Source organism: Larimichthys crocea, chromosome I, assembly GCF_000972845.2.
Source record: "Larimichthys crocea isolate SSNF chromosome I, L_crocea_2.0, whole genome shotgun sequence".
NCBI lineage: Eukaryota > Metazoa > Chordata > Actinopteri > Sciaenidae > Larimichthys > Larimichthys crocea.
Window position 1 is genome coordinate 16,035,956 of NC_040011.1, and position 18,385 is coordinate 16,054,340.

Below are 18,385 nucleotides of genomic sequence, written 5' to 3' on the forward strand. Positions count from 1 at the left end.
AACAAAGTGTATAGACGAGGAAAGATGATGTATGAGGAGTCTTGATTATTGTTTATGCATATCACTGAAGTTGTCCTTGGTTCAACTTTCATCAGACAAGCACTTTTGAATCATTTTGAGGAGACTAAACCACACCACAGAGAACTGTTGCAGTCACCAAGCATTCTGTGAATGGAATATATTTACAGCTATTATCTGGTTTGAATCAGGTTTCTTGTTTCTTTTGTGTTGCATCTGCATGACTCCCAGTTTCCTTGGAAACGCATATCAAACCTTCTTCTCTAAATTATTCAGAAATTTCTCTTAAGGGCTCGATGAAGAACAGTTCAAACAGGTTTTCTGAAGAGGCAAAAAGCAATTTTAAGCTCACAGATGTCACTTCTTAATTCAGTCTTGTGTTTTGCATTACTCGTGTGTGTTTAACAGAGTTTATATAGAGAATGCCTGTGACATGAAGGGATTAACTGACTGTTTTTTGTTTTGTTTATTCCCCTCCCAACCCGGGCTGCCATGGATTGTGTAGTTTTAGGCCATGTAAACAGTAAGTTCACTCTGCCATACTGTAGCTGGTATTAGTGACATCCTCGGCTCTTCCACGTTAATCTCCTGGATCGCGTTGAGCAGAGCAGCAGCTTTACTCACAGCCATATGTATTGGATCTGTGTCTCGTGTCATCAGTCATGACTCTGTAATACTGCCACTCTAGCTTCATGTCCTCATCCTCCTCTACACATAACTGTAACTGTACTGTCATTATGGATTTTTTCCCATGCTCAGCATATGTCACAACTCTGTCATCATAAGATCATACAGGACCAAATGAAAGAGAGTTTTATGCCAAAATAAGACCAGTCCAGCAAAACGACTAAAACGTCTAAAAATGATTAGAATAGTATTTTGGGATAGAACTCTGACAAGCAGTCATTAACATCGTTATACAGTGGTTCCCAACCTTTGGGTCAAAGCCCCCCAAAGTGTCCCAAGATGAATATAAGTAGGCTGACAGACAGAATTGCTTTATTTTGTTTCAGATTTTACTCATTTGTGCTTTTTCTTTTGAAATATTGTACACTTCTACTACTTCAGCCTTCTCAAAGGTCCAATAGTAACATTTAGGAGGATCTATTGGCAGAAATGGAATGGTTTTCATTTATTTATAACCTGAAAATAAGAAACAAGTTCTCTTCTATGGAGTATGCCCTGTTTCTACAGTAGCCTTTTCCCTCACGCCTGCAAAGAGGCAGGTGAGGCAAGGGGTATTCAGTTCATTCATTTACAACTAGATGCCACTAAATCCTACACGCTGGTCCTTTAAAATCCTTTAAATTGAACATCTGTCATGTAAAAATTAAATTTAATGTACATCACAGGCCACGTGACCGACAATGAGGGGTCATAGGTAGATGTTGGTTTGTTTGAAGCTACAAAGGTTGGGAGCCACTGCCGTAGTATCATATTTAATGTGACATAGTTGTGAATAGAGCTCTGCACTGAGGCCCGCGTTGTGGTTCTCACACTTCCATGCTTGTTTTGTTTGTTGCCCAGTTGAGCAGCTGCCCACCATCACGGCTCAGTCGCCCAGCTCTCTCATCGCCTTCCCTTTTGACGAGAGCTACCCCATGACGTGCGAAGCCAAAGGGAATCCCGAGCCAGAGTGAGTACTGAGCCTTGCATCACTACACATGACGAGGAGGAGGGGATGGAGAGCTTGTTAGTTGCCAGACAGACGCTGATAACAAACAACAACAACAACAACAGCAACAGTTTGTCATCTTCATGTTGTCTTTGGGCGCTCTGGACTGGAACTTTGAAAAATGAGTATGCTGCAGTATCTGAAGGACTTTTCAATACCGCCTTTCTTTATGTAGATTCAGATGGACGAAGAATGGCCAGGAATTCGACCCCTCACAAGACCCCCGGCTGATGAAAGAGGAGAATTCTGGGACCTTTGTGATACCCAATAATGGGAACCTTACAGAGTACCAGGGAAGCTATCGCTGTTACGCCTCAAACAAACTGGGGACCGCCATATCGCAGGAGATTGAGTTCATTGTGCCCCGTGAGTAACATACATCTGCAAGTGTGTGTGTGTGTGTGTCTGTGTGTGTGTGTGCAGGGGGTGCTCTGTTACAGTCTTTCAGAGTGATTCAGGGCCAGCAGTGCTGTGTAATGACTGCACCTCTCCATTGTGAGCTTTTCATTGTATTGGACGTGGCAGAAAGTCATTGAGGCTCCCGAGCGCCCCACCCCTCTCAGCATCCCATCTATAGCTCCGTATTGGAGAAAGCACAGAATGTGATCCAGCCTCTTCATCATTTCCTTTGCTACATTTTTCATTTTGTTCCCAAAACACAGTCCATAAATCCTCAAAGAAAATCCACTCCAAGGGCGACTTTGACTGAATTTGGCTGGGCTTCAAGCACTCAGCGGTGGTGACAAGCCACACACAATAGTAGTAGTGATGTCTGTTTTGTTTCTGCAGGCCAAGAACTGGAAAAAAAAAAAAAAAACACCCCCATAGAATTCAATCTAGTGAATGATACAGACCTCAGAAATGCTACGCCTCCTGTTAAATTCATGAATGATATCACTGCCATCTTCTGGAGAAGAAGAGAACTGCACAGTGTGTTTAGTTATTCCCATCACTCACTGCATGTTCTGTCTTTTTTCTAGATGTTCCAAAGTTTCCTAAAGAGACACTCGATCCTGTCGTGGTGGAGGAAGGCCAGCCTTTTACTTTAAAATGTGACCCACCTAAAGGAATACCTCCCCTGCAGATCTACTGGATGACCATCAGTAAGCGATAACTCTTATTTATTATTAGTTAATATGGTGTAAATTCAAAATATTTAATGATGCAACTTTTGATTCTCACCCATGATATATTGTGTTTTGATATAATTATACAGCAGAAATATTCTCTTCACCTCCTGAACTGATTAACCCATCAAACTTCACTGATCTATAAGGTTCCCATGGATACAAAATAGAGATGAATTCTGTAGAAATGTGCATTTCCTCATATCATACAACATATCCAACAAATACAAGTCGAGGTCATGTGTTTGAAAAGCACAGATTTATTTTCAGTAAAATGTTCTTAAAGCATCAAAGTGCACTTTCTGCATATAAATGTCCTCTATGATGTATTATTGTATACCCTATTACCTAACCCTATTAAATTCATACTGATGCATCAATGCCTGACCAGGATTTTACAGTTTCAGCTGGTTGAGATTTGTACATATAGGTAGTTCCAAACATGTGACTGCCCCTAAATGGTCACAAGATAAATTTGAGGGATCAGTGATCATTAATGAAAAGGAGAAAAGGCAAAATTCTGCTACAAAAATGAGTTTGTGTGAACCTCTAATCTTTACTTTTTCAGAAACATTTGATAATTTGACCCCCTTATGCCTCTGAATGTAATCATGTGTTTAAAGTTAGATAAGAGGCCCTACTGAGAAGAGTAAGAGGCCCAAATTAGACACTTTTTATAAACAGTCACAAGTCATGTGGTTTATGTCAATATAAAATTTTATTTTGAAAAGTAACATGGGGCTATAGCTTCTAAAAATGGAATACTTCAGAAGTATAAGAACCTCAAAATTGTACTTGAGGGAATGTAAATGTAATGTGAAAACAGAGGTCATGACAGAATAAGCACTACCCTCCTCTTTCTGTGCTTAGATCTTCAGCACATCGAGCAGGATGAGAGGGTGTCCATGGGCTTGAACGGAGACCTTTACTTCTCTCACGCGGTGGAGAAGGACAGCAGGAGAGATTACTGCTGCTTCGCTGCATTCCCGAGAATACGAACCATCGTTCAGAAGACTGCCATGTCTGTCATTGTCAAGACAAGTAGGTGTCACTCGGGCTTCTTCGCCTTCGCTCGAGCGCTCTCGATTGGGCGTGATGCAAACTTTGATCTCCAACATGTTCACTGATGTCCATATTCATAGCGACACTTCAAAAGCCATCCAAGTGTCACGCTGTCTTCTTTCTGTGCACCTCCTTGGTTTTACGTGGTGATTTTTTAAAATCTTGGTTGTTGATTGTTATGTCTGTGATGTTTCCATACTGTCCTCATGTTCATTGTTTTTTTTTTTGCTTATTTGTTTTTTGTCTCATCCACCTCCATTTCAGAAAAAAGTGACATGAGTCCTGAAACTGGTGAGTTTGAAGGTTTTAAGAGTAAAACATCCTTGTGCTTTGATTAATTTCTAAACATCTGTGTACATAATGCAGCTGTGTTAATATAGATGAATTAAATATAGAAGTGTAGCTGATGGGAAACTGCATTACATGCATGATTTTTATTATAATGTCTAATCTCTGCTGCACTTTTCTCAGCTAATGCAATCCTTGAGAGAAGACCCTCTCTTCTGACGCCCTCTGGTGTCAAATCAGAGACACAGCTGGTCAAAGGAGAGGACTTGAAATTAGAGTGTATTGCTGAGGGATTGTAAGTAAAGTTTTTATGTTTTATTTATATTCTGTCCAAAAACAAATAAAATCTTTTTAAAAAATGTTGCATAATTTCCATTTCATGTTCAGGCGATATCTAACTCTTTGCCTCCATTCTGTTAGTCCAACTCCACAGGTTGAGTGGGTGAAGATTGGTCATCGACTCCCCATTAAAGCAAAACTGGAGAATCATGGCAAGTTGCTGATTGTGCCGAGAGTTGAGCAGGAAGACAGCGGGAAGTACATGTGCAAGGCGAAGAACACACTCGGGGAAGCAGTCCACTACTTCACAGTGACAGTAGAAGGTAACTACAGAGGTGTTGTCACATCTGACTGTGACTGAAATCATTTGAATAACAGATACTTCACTTCTTTGTAAAACAGTGCAGAATTAGATTATTATAATGAACAAACTGTTTTTAATGGTCATTTAAAAAGAGAATATAAAAGGAGAGGAGATTAAGTTGGGTGATGGAAGAAGTGCTCAGATCCTTTTCTACAAAAACAAAGATGTAAAAATACTTCAATACAAGTACAGAAGTATTATCAACTAAATGTACTTAAAAATACTCATTCTACATAAAAGGAAAAAAAAACATCATTATTATTATTTAGGACAACATCAGGTTGTTAATACTTCAATGTGCATTTTACTTGTGTAGCTGGTCAAAGTATTTTACAGTATATACTGTTGGGTACTTGTTCTGTTGGTTTCCAACCTAAGCATGCAGCCCCCCTTAAGTGTCACAAGAGAAATCTAAGGAGTCATATGATGATTAGTAAGGCAGACTATTTTCTCTTCTCCTAAACTGATATTTAAAAGAAACCACCTGAGAACTCTGGGAGGGAGTGTGGAGGGTTCTCTGTCTCTGACAACACAAATATCTGAAATCTGACTAGACAATGTTTTTATGTAAGAGCTCACAAGCTCCAGTGGTTGAAAACCACTGGTTTAATCTTTTAATAATAATGTATTTATTTATAAATACATTTATTTATTTATTTAATTTATAGGCTTACCCAATGTTTTGTATACACACCAGATGAATGTCAAAGAAATGTACTGAAGTTTAAAGCACTACATTTCCTTTTGAAATATTAATGAGTTTGAGTATAAAGTATATCAGAAATGGAAATACTTAAGTACAAGCTCAGGATTATACTTAACTGGATTGTACTTTACTGTCCACCACTGATAAAGTATATGAGTACATTGTATGTACTGTAAAATACTAAAAATACATTTTAGACTCATACAGAATATTTCCCTACGATGATTGTGGTCCGATAGTAAGCAGCTGTCTGTCTGTCTGTCTGTCTGTCTGTCTGTCAGGGGGTAGACTTGTAAATGTAGCATCTCTGGCAGCAGGGCTCTCATACTGAATAACATATACTGCACTAGTGTTCCTGAAATTGCGTCCACTGTTAAGTGCTCAGTGTTTTTCTTATAATGACACTCATCAGTTGGATAATATGCCGTCTGTGTTTCCCCAGAACCTCCAGAGTGGGTGTCTGAGCCTGAGAGCCAGCTTAGCATGATTGGCTCAGACGTGTCCATCAAGTGCTCTGCCAGCGGGAGTCCTGAGCCGACTATAACGTGGAAAGTGAACGGCGTGCCGCTGCGGGGTGAGTCCAACAACACAACAGCCTCACTTCACCTGACAGAGCTATTCTGAGTGAACACAAAGGTTAAATGTTGTCTGGCTTAACTTTAAATACAACATATTACATTATGTAATTTACATAACATATTACCAAAGCATTTAAATCTTTTGGGAAAACTATTGGGAAGTACAACAACATGTGTGAAAAAGTTTTTTTGTGAAAAGTCTTTTGTTGCGCCAGATAAATTGCCTCAAGTGAGGTCACTTGAGTCAGCATCAGTTTAAAGCTGGAGACTATGTTTGAAAAAAATCTGGATGTGTGGAAAGCAGTGAGCTTAACAGACCTCTGTAGCCGGCTCCTCATCTCTGCTTGAGCATAGCAGCTTGAGGTTATGTTAGTTAGCAGCATAACACACCCGAGTATCTGACCACAATGTGTCTGCATTGTGGTGTAGGCATCAGTTTTTGGAATGCATGGAATAACTCTTGCTGTTTTATAAGACCTGGACCCCAAAACAGAACTCCAACCTTAAAGATAAAAATAGTTAACACAAGTTTATTCACAAGAATGAGCGGTTGAAGTTGACTGAGTGAATCCAGACAGTGTTGGAGCTGGGCAGGCAGACTGAGCTGAAGGCAGCTTGACAGGCAAACAGGGAAAGACCAGCGGGTAATAAACCTGAAGCAGAGGAGAGCAGAGTCAGGCAAGAATTAAAATGTTGGCTATAGTGTGAGTCCCACATAAGTGACTATACAATCTGACACTGATGTGAGGAGCCGAGGAAGATATACTGCAAAGTCATGAGTGGTGGATGAGATGTGGGTTGCGGCAGGGGGAGGATGATTAGGTGGCCAGGGACACAAACACACACGTGTGTGTGAAGGGAACGGTACAGCCAGACCATGACATATATCTGATATCTGTGTATCCATTGTTTAACAGCAGTGTGATGCTAAATATGTGGAGTTCTCTTCTAAACATGATGTTGACTATTCAACAGCAAGATTAAAAAGTTTCAGTTCAGATTTGTGTGAAAACATCATTCAACACAAGGAACTAAGTTAACTGTAATATGGTAACAACCCCTACAGCTGCTTTTCTCGTGGGTGTTTTATGCGAGACAGAATGTCTCAGGGGAAAGTTTAAAACCTCAAAGTTGGAAAGGTTCAAAAGACCAGGGGGTTTTGTAGCCTGAAACTTTGCAGTCCCACCTGAGTCAGGATGATAATTCCACCATATGTGCGTGTCAGGAGGGTAAAAAGTCAGTACAGGGCAGAGAGGGGGCCAGGTTGATGGAGAAAAGTCAGCGACGAGAGTCACATCTGACCTGCAGTTTAAGGTTGAATGATAATCTGAGGATGACAGAACTGTTGAAATATACAAAACGATCTTGAGTCCAGTTTTCCTCTACACACACTGCTGCAGCATGAATAGTAATCTTAAACATTTGTGTTTTCTGTATTACAGAGTCCCCTGCATCCAACAGGAAGGTGTTAGATGACACTATAGTTTTACACAACGCCAAAGCATCGGACAGTGCAGTCTATCAGTGCCAGGCCTCCAACAGACACGGGACGCTTCTGTCCAACGCAAACATCATGATCATGAGTAAGTACAACAGCTTTTAGCTCGCCATTTTCATCACTGTACATCACTAGCACACTGAAAACACCATGCAAATACCAGTTATAAGAAGTGTTTGTTTCACTGAGTTTGTGAGTGAGTGTCAGGCTTTGCAGTGAGTCATGCAGTGAGACCGCTGACTGACGTGTCAAGCCATAGAGCTGGTGCTGATGATGGCATATGACCATAAAGCAGCGAGCAGCGTGGGGAAGGAGGGCCTGTCTACAAGCTGTACTCCTTCATTCAGGCTGGAAGTTCTCCCTTGTGGTGCAACAAGCCCAATTTTCCATCATTTATATGCTAACACGCCTCCACCCCTCTCTCAATTCCATACTGATTTCAGGGCCATAAGACAAACATGTGCTGCTTTACAAGTGCAGATAAATAAATCAGAAAGACAAAATGTTGCTTTCCGTCTCTATACACAAACATGAGAGAGTTTGTTCTCGGTGACACAGGAGTTAATAAAGCCGGACAGTCTCTGAATGCGAAGCCCCAGCTGCTGCCTTTGTAAACAATTAGGAGAGACAGACCATTTTAATGGGAGGCTTTGGCTACAACTGATAAGGTTCTTGTGCACGGCTAACTCATTATTCCATTGTTTTCGCCTTTGATTTCATTTTCACATTGACGCATTTCTGACAACCTGACAGCTGAATCATTTCTTGACACAAAAGGAAACGACAATTAACACACACACACACACACACACACACACAAACACACACACAGCGAAAGGTAACAGTGATGTCGCCTCATTAAAGCCCCAATTATCTGCCTCATTCCTTCCTGTTTGATCTGTTTTTATCACTGCAAACCTGATCAAGTTCAGCGTTGTTGTTATTGCTAAAAGTACACTCGGCAAGGGCGACACATAAGGTTAGCTGCGGTGGAACACTCCTCCTCACATCCTCTGCTTTTCAAATGAGGTTAAACTGATACAAAAATCGCAAGAAATCTCCAAGGTACTCTCTTTAAATGAATAAAATGCCTTTATTGTCACGGCAAGTTAGCAAATTGACAAATTTTTTAACTCCCTGACAAAGGCTTGATGCCGAAAAACTTTGTTTTTAGGTCTAACTTGATCATGCCGTGACGGTAAAGACATTTTAAGCATTTTAAAGAGAATGCCTTGGAGTTTTCTTGATTTTTTTGTCCTCATACAAACAGCAATGCAAACAAACTCAAATTGAGTCAAGCAACCAGTTTTTGAAGCTTAACTGCTGCTGCATGGTCTTCACAGATATGCCCCCCATGATTTTGACCACGGGTGGGGAGGATTACTCGGCTGTGGAGGGGAAAGGAGTGATGATGCACTGCAAGGTCTTCAGCTCTCCTCCTTCTACAATCACTTGGTAGGTGTGCAGTTTGTTCCTGTCTGCCATACACCAGCAGAGAGCAGTAGATCTCAGCTGGCCAATGCATGCGGCCCCTCTGTATACAATGTGACTTTCTTGGTGTTTTTTTGAAGCAACCCTGTCACTCAACACTCAATTCAGAAACTTTTATTTCTTCTCAACTGCCACATTGTCATATCTGTTGGGTTCCTATTAATTGAACTAATTGACAACATTTTAATTGCGAGCTTCATGGATGTTTGTTCTGAATGTTCTCCAGGAGCAAAGATGACTCCTCTGAGTCAGTGGTGGGACCGAGGTTTACCGTTCACGACAACGGCTCTCTGGAGATCTACAGCGTCGAGAAAGATGACACGGGGCAGTACACATGTTTAGCCAAAAACACAGAGGGAACGTCAGCCGTCGAGGCCATGCTCTATGTGAAAGGTAAACAGTTTTACCTGTAAAAGTATTTGCAGTGGCTTCCAGTCCTTGAAATGTAACTAATATGGCTGTTCCTACTGAAGATCCCACCAGAATAGTCGCGCCCCCAGAGGGCCAGCAGATCTTAATAGGTACCACGGCCCAGCTCTCATGCCTCGCAGAGTACGACAAGTCCTTCAGCAACGACTTTGAGCTCCTGTGGGAAAAAGATGATATGGAGATAGCCCTCAACTACACGGAGAATTCAAGGTAGGATACTGACTTCTTTTATTTATTTCTTTTATTTTTTGACAGCCTTGAAGACATAATCCCAGCTGGAAAGTAATTTTACTTTTTAGTTTTGTCAATCAATACCGCGTCTCCGTTTTTCTTTCAGCAGATACTTTGCAGAGGACGGCATTCTTCAGATTTTCAATGTAAGCCACAGGGACCAGGGTGTGTACACATGTGTGGCGAGAACTCCAGTGGACCAAGACACGGCGTCTGCGCTGCTGATGGTGTTAGGTGAGAAAACATTTCTGCTCTGAACCAAAGGATCAGAGACCCCGGTGCTGCATTAATGTTTGATCAATATGTCAGGAAACCAAAGCAGAGCGTGAACATGCAGACCGCGGCTTTATTAGTGCAGCCCTGCGACTGACAATCCCCCATTTAAGATATTTCTGACATTTTTAAAGTCTAAAAGAAATATCGGCAGCCATACGCAGAGACGCAGCTCGTTCCACATCCTCAGGGTGATTTGATTGAACGTTTGTTCCCTTGGCCTTTTTTTATTTATTTTTATTTTTTGCTGCAGAGATTGATGTCTGTGATTTTCCAAAGCCATGTTGTTGTGATGGTTTTCAGATGTCCCTGATGCACCTGAGTACTTGGTACTGTCTGAACACAAGAGCAAAAGTGTGAAACTGAAATGGATCCCCGGGGACGATCACAACAGTACAACCACAGGTAAAAGGAGCATCTGTGTGTGCAGGTGTCAGCACATACCGTACGGTACACACTGAATCACTTGCTTCTTGCCGTGAATGGCATTAATATGACATACACAATTTTTTGGGCGTCATTCTGAATGTAAATAGATTTGTTTGATACCATCTTGTACAATATGAATCTATTATCAATTCATCCAGGCGTGAATTATGATTAGTCTCCCTGAGGAATACACAAGCCCAGAGATGGGTTTGAGGAGTTTTCTGCACAGCTGGTAGTTAGATAAGCAATCCTTTGGCGAGAACCAGAGCAGCAAGGGATCACTCTGATTGTCTTTCTGCCTGTCAACAGAGTTTATTATCGAGTACGAGGAAAGCCAGTGGGAGCCAAGAATCTGGAAGGAGCTGCTCCGCGTACCCGGGAACCACAACTCGGCTGTCCTTAAACTCCACGGCCACGTTGACTACTGCTTCCGCGTGTCTGGCGTTAATGCTGTAGGGAGGGGTCCTTCCAGTGAGCCCACAGAGAGATACAAAACCCAGCCTGCAGGTCTGAGGCATCCTCCTTTCATTGTTTATTATAGTTTTTTTTTGATAAGATCCTTCAGGCCACTTGAGTTGCCAACACTGCTGCTCTGTGAACTATAAAACACTCAGACCTGCCATATAATTGATTCCATTTTTCGTTGAAAATCTGCTCTCTTGTGTGCCTATTCACCGGAGATTTCTTCCACTAACAATGCCGACAAAATCCATATTCCCTCTTTTCTGCAGCTCCTGACAAGAACCCAGAAAATATCAAAATCGAAGGTCATTTGCCACATGAAATGGATATCAACTGGGAGGTAAGAAAAGGCTGTTTGGTCTTTTATTATCATCTTTCTGCAAATTCTGTAATACCTCTACCCATTGCATAGTTAATTATTCACTTCTACAGTTTTGGGGAGTCAAAGAATTTATCTGAGAGAGCCTGGATAAGATTTTATCAATGTTTCATAGGAAATCACCAATAGAAAATAAGAAGTGGAAACAGTCCACTGCTGATGTTTTATTCTAAGGTTCAGATCTTTAGAATCACCATTTTCTGGGAACACCTTGAATGGTTGCTCCCTTTCTTTGATTAGAAAAAGAAAGGAGACGTGTGAAAAGGATTTTTTCTTCTTTTCTTTTAATGCATACAGTAATATATTCAGCTTCATTGTAGAAAGATAAATCTCTCCTTCACTTATTATCTGGTTGCCCTGTCATGGTAACGCAGGCCCCTGAACCCTGGATTCATAGGCTCTCCCACTGTTAATGATTTGCTTTTGTGGATAATGGTATCTCATTCTATTTCTCATTTCTCTCTATGAGGAGATAAATCTTTTCATCTGTGATGTCTTAGCAAGTCCTATATCAAAAGAAGAGCCGTGCTGCTAGACCAGGTCAATTGTTCTATTGTTTTATTAGATAGCAGGATAAAACAGTGTCAGCACTCCAGGCACAGTTCACTGGGCTAGCTTGTCATTTTAATCCCACAGAGGCAGTGACATTGAGCGGTGAAATACAAGGAGTGTCTTATGCAACTATGAAAGTCTCTATGAAATTGCTCGCACCACTGTTCATCCTTTTTCTTTTCCCTCCATTATTCAGCCCTTGTTACCCATTGAGCACAATGGTCCTGGTCTGGAGTATAAGGTGAGTTATAAGAGACAGGACGTGGAGGAGGACTGGAAGGAGCACATGGTCAAGAGACACTCATTTGTGGTGAAGAACACTCCCACCTTTGTGCCCTACGAGATCAAGATCCAAGCCAGAAACCATCAGGGCTGGGGCCCCGAGCCAAAGATAGTGACTGGCTTCTCAGGAGAGGACTGTGAGTGTTGATCTTTGTTGGTGATTTAAAAAAAAAAAAAAAAAAAACACATAATAGTATATATATATATATATATATATATCATATATATATTTTAGCCTCTTTTAACTTGTTTCGTTTCCCCATCTGCAACTCCGCAGCAGGCAGCTGTTATAAAAAAAAAACCTCCAATAAATCCACAACTTGCCTGGTAACAACCGGCAGACAAAGTTAGTGACTAGCTGGTGAACATAGTGGAGCATTTAGCAGCTGAACTGCTACAAATTTCCCTCAAGAGTTGATGAAGACCAAAACAATGCTGAAAGGAGAGTGAATACTCAACTTAAATTCACCAGATGCCAAGAAACACAGCTTGAAATGGATGATGAAGTAACATTATGAAACTTGTGGAAAAAAACAAACAGAAAATTGAATTCATAAACTATGAATTATACTCTCTGCTGCGGCCAAACCACGGCGATAAGTTGCTTTTTGAAAGTAGCTAAAAAGGCGCACTGTTAAAAAAAGAGGAAACAAAAAAAAAAAGAATGAATTCAAGCTTAAGTGACTCTAACTAGCCCTGTCATTAGCTATAATTGTTTTCCAACTTGATAACATCTCATAAATATGCATCTACACCTGCCTCCAAACGTTTTAATGAAGGCTGTCGTATAGGCTGTGTGTCATGCATTGAAAGGAGCCACACTCTACAATAAACATTTTTAGAAACAATTCAACTTCATTAAACAGTCTTTATGGACTTTGTGGTCAGCCCCAAAAGTCAGCTTTAAACTCAAATCAATCGAAACTAGCAAGAAAATATTTTGGTCACAAATAAAAAAAAAACAAAGTTCTTTCTGAGGAACACGAGCACAGTCTAAAGAACACGAGACCTTTGAATATTTCATCTGTTTTCTTGTTGCAGATAGTTGTCGTGTATAAAACTGATTATGCGTCTGGAGTTTACCAACTTAAACTTATTAGGTGGTGTTGAGATCAATTTAAAAAAACTTTTTTTGCACTATCTGCTAACTCTGACATTTTCACCTGCAATATTCAGGTGTACTTGAGAAATGATTTATTTATAAGCTCTGTGATTTGGTTGAAATATTTCAGATTTGGGAATTTGACCTAGACTCTCAGTTTCAAGGTTGCGTACTGGAGCGGTTACAAGCAGCATGTACAGAAGTTTACTGTATTTCCTGTGTTTAGCTTTCTTCTGGACTTGCCCGCAGGAGGTCGCCTCAGGTCATGACTCTTCCACTTGTTGTGTCCTCACTTGATGTGGTGTCCTTAAATGCAGCATTTACACCGTTTAGCTCTTATCGTTTGTGACTGTAGGTAGAGTCTAGTGATATCAGTCTTATAGTAGGTCTTCCTATGAATAGGTGATGACAGTGTAGCTGTCTTTTCTTGCTTTGTTGTGTAGCCTTAAGATGAAATCATTTGAGTTGCTTTGAGGACAACTCAACTGTTTTTATCGTCTGTCTTCCCCACAGTGCTTGTTTTTCCTTGCCTCACTGTAGATTCTAATGTGTGTTTGCCTTGCAGTTCCCTCTGCTGCACCTGATGATGTAGCTGTGGAGGTGATAAACAGCTCAGTGGTCAAGGTTAGCTGGACGCGTGTACACAAGGACAACTTACATGGACATCTGGGAGGCTACAGGGTAATACCTCAAAAACAGACCTTTGCTTTTAGACACAGCTTAAAAGGAATGGCTCTGACCTTGCTCTAAACGTTTACTTTTCTCACCCCACTCTGTCTCTCTACTTGGCCAGCTCAGTGCACACACCACAACAAGCAAAAAACTCCACAAAAACTAATTCAGCATTCTCTCACACATATACATATGTACAAGCTTTGATGTCTGGATGGCTCTGCATATCTCTTTCCCAAATGTAGATAAGCTGGTGGCGTCTGCGGAGTCTGGTGAACTCGAAGAAAGACCATGGAGAGAAAGAATCACTAGCGTTCCCTGGGGACCGGAACCACGCTGTGGTATCGGGACTAACGCCCTTCTCCGAGTACACCCTCATCGTCATGACCTTCAACGGTCGGGGTAACGGCCCGGGCAGCCATCCCATCAACTTCAAAACCCCAGAGGGAGGTAGGATTGTGGAAAAACAGCATGGAGTGTATTGATTCACAACTACTGAAGAGAAAATCTAATAATAGCCGAGGAAACTGGGTTGCAGAATTCGACTGCTTACTGTGTGTATTACCTTCTTTGCCCCCGCAGTCCCGGAGAAAAATCCTGTTTTCAGGGCTACGGATGTGCAGAAGCACAGTGTCTCTCTGGTCTGGGCCCCACCACTGGAGCCTAATGGGATTCTCACCGGGTACCTCCTCGACTATCAGCTCAGTACGTATCCATGCATCTCATGCTTATGCTTAACTAACTCAGATATAATGGTGATGCCACAGTGTTGCCACGAGGATATATCGTTTGTTTACATCCCTCTGTTCCTTTTACATCTTTCAGCCTCTTAAGACAAGAGAAAATGAGAATATATACAAAAACACACAGGCCATATATTTCAATTTGGAAACAGTGAGTGTGTATATGGGCGGCTGTTGCTTGGAGGTAGAGCAGGTTGTTCTCTAATCAGATGATCAGCGGTTCGATTCCCAGTTTGATCCCCTCCAGTCTGCATGTCGAAGTGTCCTTGGGCAAGATACTGAATTCCAAATTGTTTCCGAAGGCTGTGCCATCGGTGTGAAAGGTTAGCTCTTCAAACTGATGAGCAGTTGGCACCTTGCATGGTAGCTAATGCCATCTGTGTGTGAATGTGTGAATGAGATATGTAGTGTAAAGTGCTTTGAGTGGTCGGAAGACTAGAAAAAGGTGCTATATAAGTACAGACCATTTTACCATTTATATCCGAGACTGTTTTAAATGCACAACCTCACACACTGTGTTGAGACAGTGCAGGAGTCTATTGGTAAAAGAAAGGAGGGGGATCTTTGGCTTGCTGGTGATTGTCTAACCCATGATCCTCTGCACGAAAAATCATTTGTGCTTCTCCAATAGGGCCAGGGTCATACTGAGATCAGAGTGTTTGTATAGGAAACATGTCAAGGTGATTTCTGCTGGCCCGTGCTGTCACGATCACAGCTCGGCTTGTGCTGACCAAAGCCGGCTTGTCACAGTCTGTTAAGGTCTAGTTTTACTGACCCAGTCCTGTCCACAGTGGACATTTTCACCATAGCCCACAGTCCACAGGGGGACACCACCACAAAACTCATCCCACCTACTTTGCTGTCCTTAAACAAAAGTCCCAACCGAGCTAATGACTAACTTCCAACGATGTCTTAGCGCCGCATTTCCCGGCTAATTGAGTTTGATTTGGCGTCTGCACAAGAAGGGGCAAGAGTCATACAGTATTTCAGGAGGGGACATTTTCATTGTGCCCACAGCGATAAAGCTCTTTGAAGTGTGTGTTTTTCTTCAAGTCCCCTTGATAGGGAGTCATGTGTGAAATGTTAAGGATAATGTAACCAGCTGACAGCAGATCATCAGTGACACAAGTGAAATCTCAAGCTTGCAGTGCATCTGTTTTACGGCTACGCCCAGCTTCAGAGCAGCCTTTAATGGCTTCACGTCTCGCAGGTTTCCTAGGAAAAGGACCTGTTGTCACACAATGAGCACACGGAATTATCATCCTGTTTGAACAGTTAAACTAACCTGCTTTGAAATGCTACATTTCCTATGTGGAAACCTATTGATCATTGCAGATTGTCACCGAAGAAGATCAGGGAGTTTGTCACGAGACCAGCCCGCTGATAGATGTGGGGGAATACATCCAGCAGATGTAGACACCAGCACAGTGTAGTGGTAATAATATCTGTTCACTGACCTCGTGCAGAAAGTTTTATTTTCTAAATAAATTCCTGAATTTTAAGACTAAATGTATCCTGAAGTTCCCCTAACCACTGAGTGGGTGGCATGGTCACACTGCCTTAAAGCCTGGGGCACAGCAGGCCAGCACACACTAAACAACTATTATCCTGCTTGTCAGGAAGCTGGTCACATCACTTGACAAGGCATACATAAGTGTGTCACAGAGGTGAAGCATCCCTTCTGTCATTTCAAGATATGTTCCCTGTTTGTTTGCAGTCGTTTACACTTAAAGATATGTGTTGCATTTTGTTGTTTGCTGTGTGGCAGAGGAGCTGCAGTATACATTTACACAGCTCATGTATGTTTCCAATACTCATTCTGTATTTGAGTTACTGTGAAGCGAGTGAAATATATACTCGAGTGGGAGTTAAAAATGACCTTGGCTTCAGTTTCTTCTCTTTCTCTTCCCATTTGAGCTGAACTCATGCTAACTGTCAGATCATTCTCACATTTCTCGAGTCTTGGTTTGTTTCACGCTACACAAGGCCAACCGTATTTGGCCCAGCAGGGCTGAAGAATATCTGGAGATATTGTTGTCTGAAGTCAGCCGAAGAGCCAAAGTCTGCAGCCAGTTCATTCTATACGATCATGTGCACCAGCTGTCAGGCCAGAGTCTTTCCGGATAAGTGAGAGAGCATCCATCCAAAGAGGTAGAAGACATCGTGCTCGTGGCCTCTTCTCTGCAACAGCCTGGACTGAATTTACCAAACCTGAACTGTTTTTATCCCCGGAGATGAAACAACACAAAACAAATTTAAAAAAAAGAAAAAGAAGTGATGTCTGATAACAGTGGGTGGTATCCAGGCAAAAAGAGAAGCAGACCAATACATTCTTGTCATTGTTTCTGTCGCCTCCTACCAGAGAGACGCGGCACCTCTTTCACAGCAAAGGTCACCTCGACACCTGCTGTGTTTGTTTTTTTGTTACAAAGAACATAAATGCCACTTCCCTACCTACTGGGGCTGCTTTACGTAGTGAAAAATGAGATCCCATCACCATGTAGACAGAGACGAACACCAATGCATTCTGCTTGTTGTGAAAGTGCACGTTGCAGTCTGCTTCTTTGTTACATACAAATAACGTTTTAAGCCAAACAAGCAAATGACAACTTGTCTATTGCGGAAGCCAAAAAAGCAAATGTGGAAGCCAAAATGACAAGTGACATTTGCTTTCTTTGGCGTCCCTGAAATCTCTCGTGATTGTCAGTTGGAAGTATTTTTGAAATGTCAGTGACTCCAGAGTTTTTTGGAGTGCAAGCTAAAAGTTAAACTTTTCAATCAAGGCAAAAAATCATTTACAACATTTAGCTTTTTCACTATTTAACGCTATCTAACTTTTTAGAAAGCATGAGAACGCCCCCTTATTACAGTGTATATACGGGGTATGTGGACTTACTCTTATTATTAATGAACAGGGTACACATACTGTACTGTAGTTATATTAATGAAGTTGGAAAACATCAATGTACCTCCTAAATGCTCATTTGTTAGGCCTTTATTCTCTGTACTACTTCCTTTACCTACCAGTATCTTCCTGGTGTGATATCTTACATACAAAACATCTGTTTCTTTTGCTATTCTTACACCTAGTCAACGACACAGATGAAGCGGGGCAGCTGCAGAGTGTAGACATCAGCAACCCCGACACAACCAAGTGGATCCTGCGCGACCTGGAGCCCGTGAGCAAATACAAGTTCTACCTGCGTTCCTGCACCACGGTGGGCTGCGGGCCTGTCGTCAGCGAAGAGTGCACCACCACCCTAGAATCAAGTGAGTGTTCAAGGGCCCGGAAAGCAAATGACTAGATGGTGTGTATGTACGTGAGCGTGTCACTTCCCGGTGGAGACAATGAGCACACAGGCGACGGCGGAATGCGGGCTAAGTGAAGCAGGTGACGATGTTTCAGTTTCAAAATGGCATTGAACTAGTGGAATATGATATATGCCTGGGCAGCCAAGCTTCTCATATCTCCATGTAAGTAATTTTTGTGAATAAACAATTTCATAGGGGTGTAGTAGAGGTTTTCATTTGTCACTGTCATGAGAGAGCAAGTGCTTATTGATTGGATGGAGAGCGCAAGCTATGAAACAATCAGCTAAGAAAGAAAATTGCTTTAAGCAAAAGGGAAACTGAAGGTTTTGATTCTGAAGTAATCATAATGAGCCAGTTCGTAGCATGTAATCTTTTCTTTTCAATTACATATCATTTGTGGAGGGCTGCACGTTGTACTCGAGCTGGCTCTGAC

At 41.7% G+C, this 18,385-nt stretch overlaps 1 protein-coding gene across 7 annotated transcripts in view; it reads left to right on the forward strand.

The window, feature by feature from the left end:
- Positions 1-18,385, forward strand: part of chl1b (cell adhesion molecule L1-like b) — a 63,813-nt gene that overhangs the window by 35,268 nt on the left and 10,160 nt on the right. For 3 of the 7 annotated variants that reach the window (XM_019267290.2, XM_019267295.2, XM_019267291.2), the window contains exons 3-24: positions 524-541; positions 1,546-1,654; positions 1,869-2,059; positions 2,674-2,796; positions 3,691-3,861; positions 4,147-4,173; positions 4,354-4,465; positions 4,591-4,772; positions 5,962-6,093; positions 7,540-7,680; positions 8,939-9,050; positions 9,313-9,479; positions 9,560-9,725; positions 9,853-9,980; positions 10,323-10,424; positions 10,758-10,955; positions 11,180-11,250; positions 12,038-12,260; positions 13,791-13,906; positions 14,143-14,347; positions 14,480-14,602; positions 17,731-17,910. In XM_019267290.2, the coding sequence (XP_019122835.1) occupies positions 524-541; positions 1,546-1,654; positions 1,869-2,059; positions 2,674-2,796; positions 3,691-3,861; positions 4,147-4,173; positions 4,354-4,465; positions 4,591-4,772; positions 5,962-6,093; positions 7,540-7,680; positions 8,939-9,050; positions 9,313-9,479; positions 9,560-9,725; positions 9,853-9,980; positions 10,323-10,424; positions 10,758-10,955; positions 11,180-11,250; positions 12,038-12,260; positions 13,791-13,906; positions 14,143-14,347; positions 14,480-14,602; positions 17,731-17,910 (2,997 nt within the window). The remainder of the gene's footprint in view (positions 1-523; positions 542-1,545; positions 1,655-1,868; positions 2,060-2,673; positions 2,797-3,690; positions 3,862-4,146; positions 4,174-4,353; positions 4,466-4,590; positions 4,773-5,961; positions 6,094-7,539; positions 7,681-8,938; positions 9,051-9,312; positions 9,480-9,559; positions 9,726-9,852; positions 9,981-10,322; positions 10,425-10,757; positions 10,956-11,179; positions 11,251-12,037; positions 12,261-13,790; positions 13,907-14,142; positions 14,348-14,479; positions 14,603-17,730; positions 17,911-18,385) is intronic. The other 4 variants (XM_019267292.2, XM_019267296.2, XM_019267294.2 and 1 more) reach the window with 3 other exon arrangements.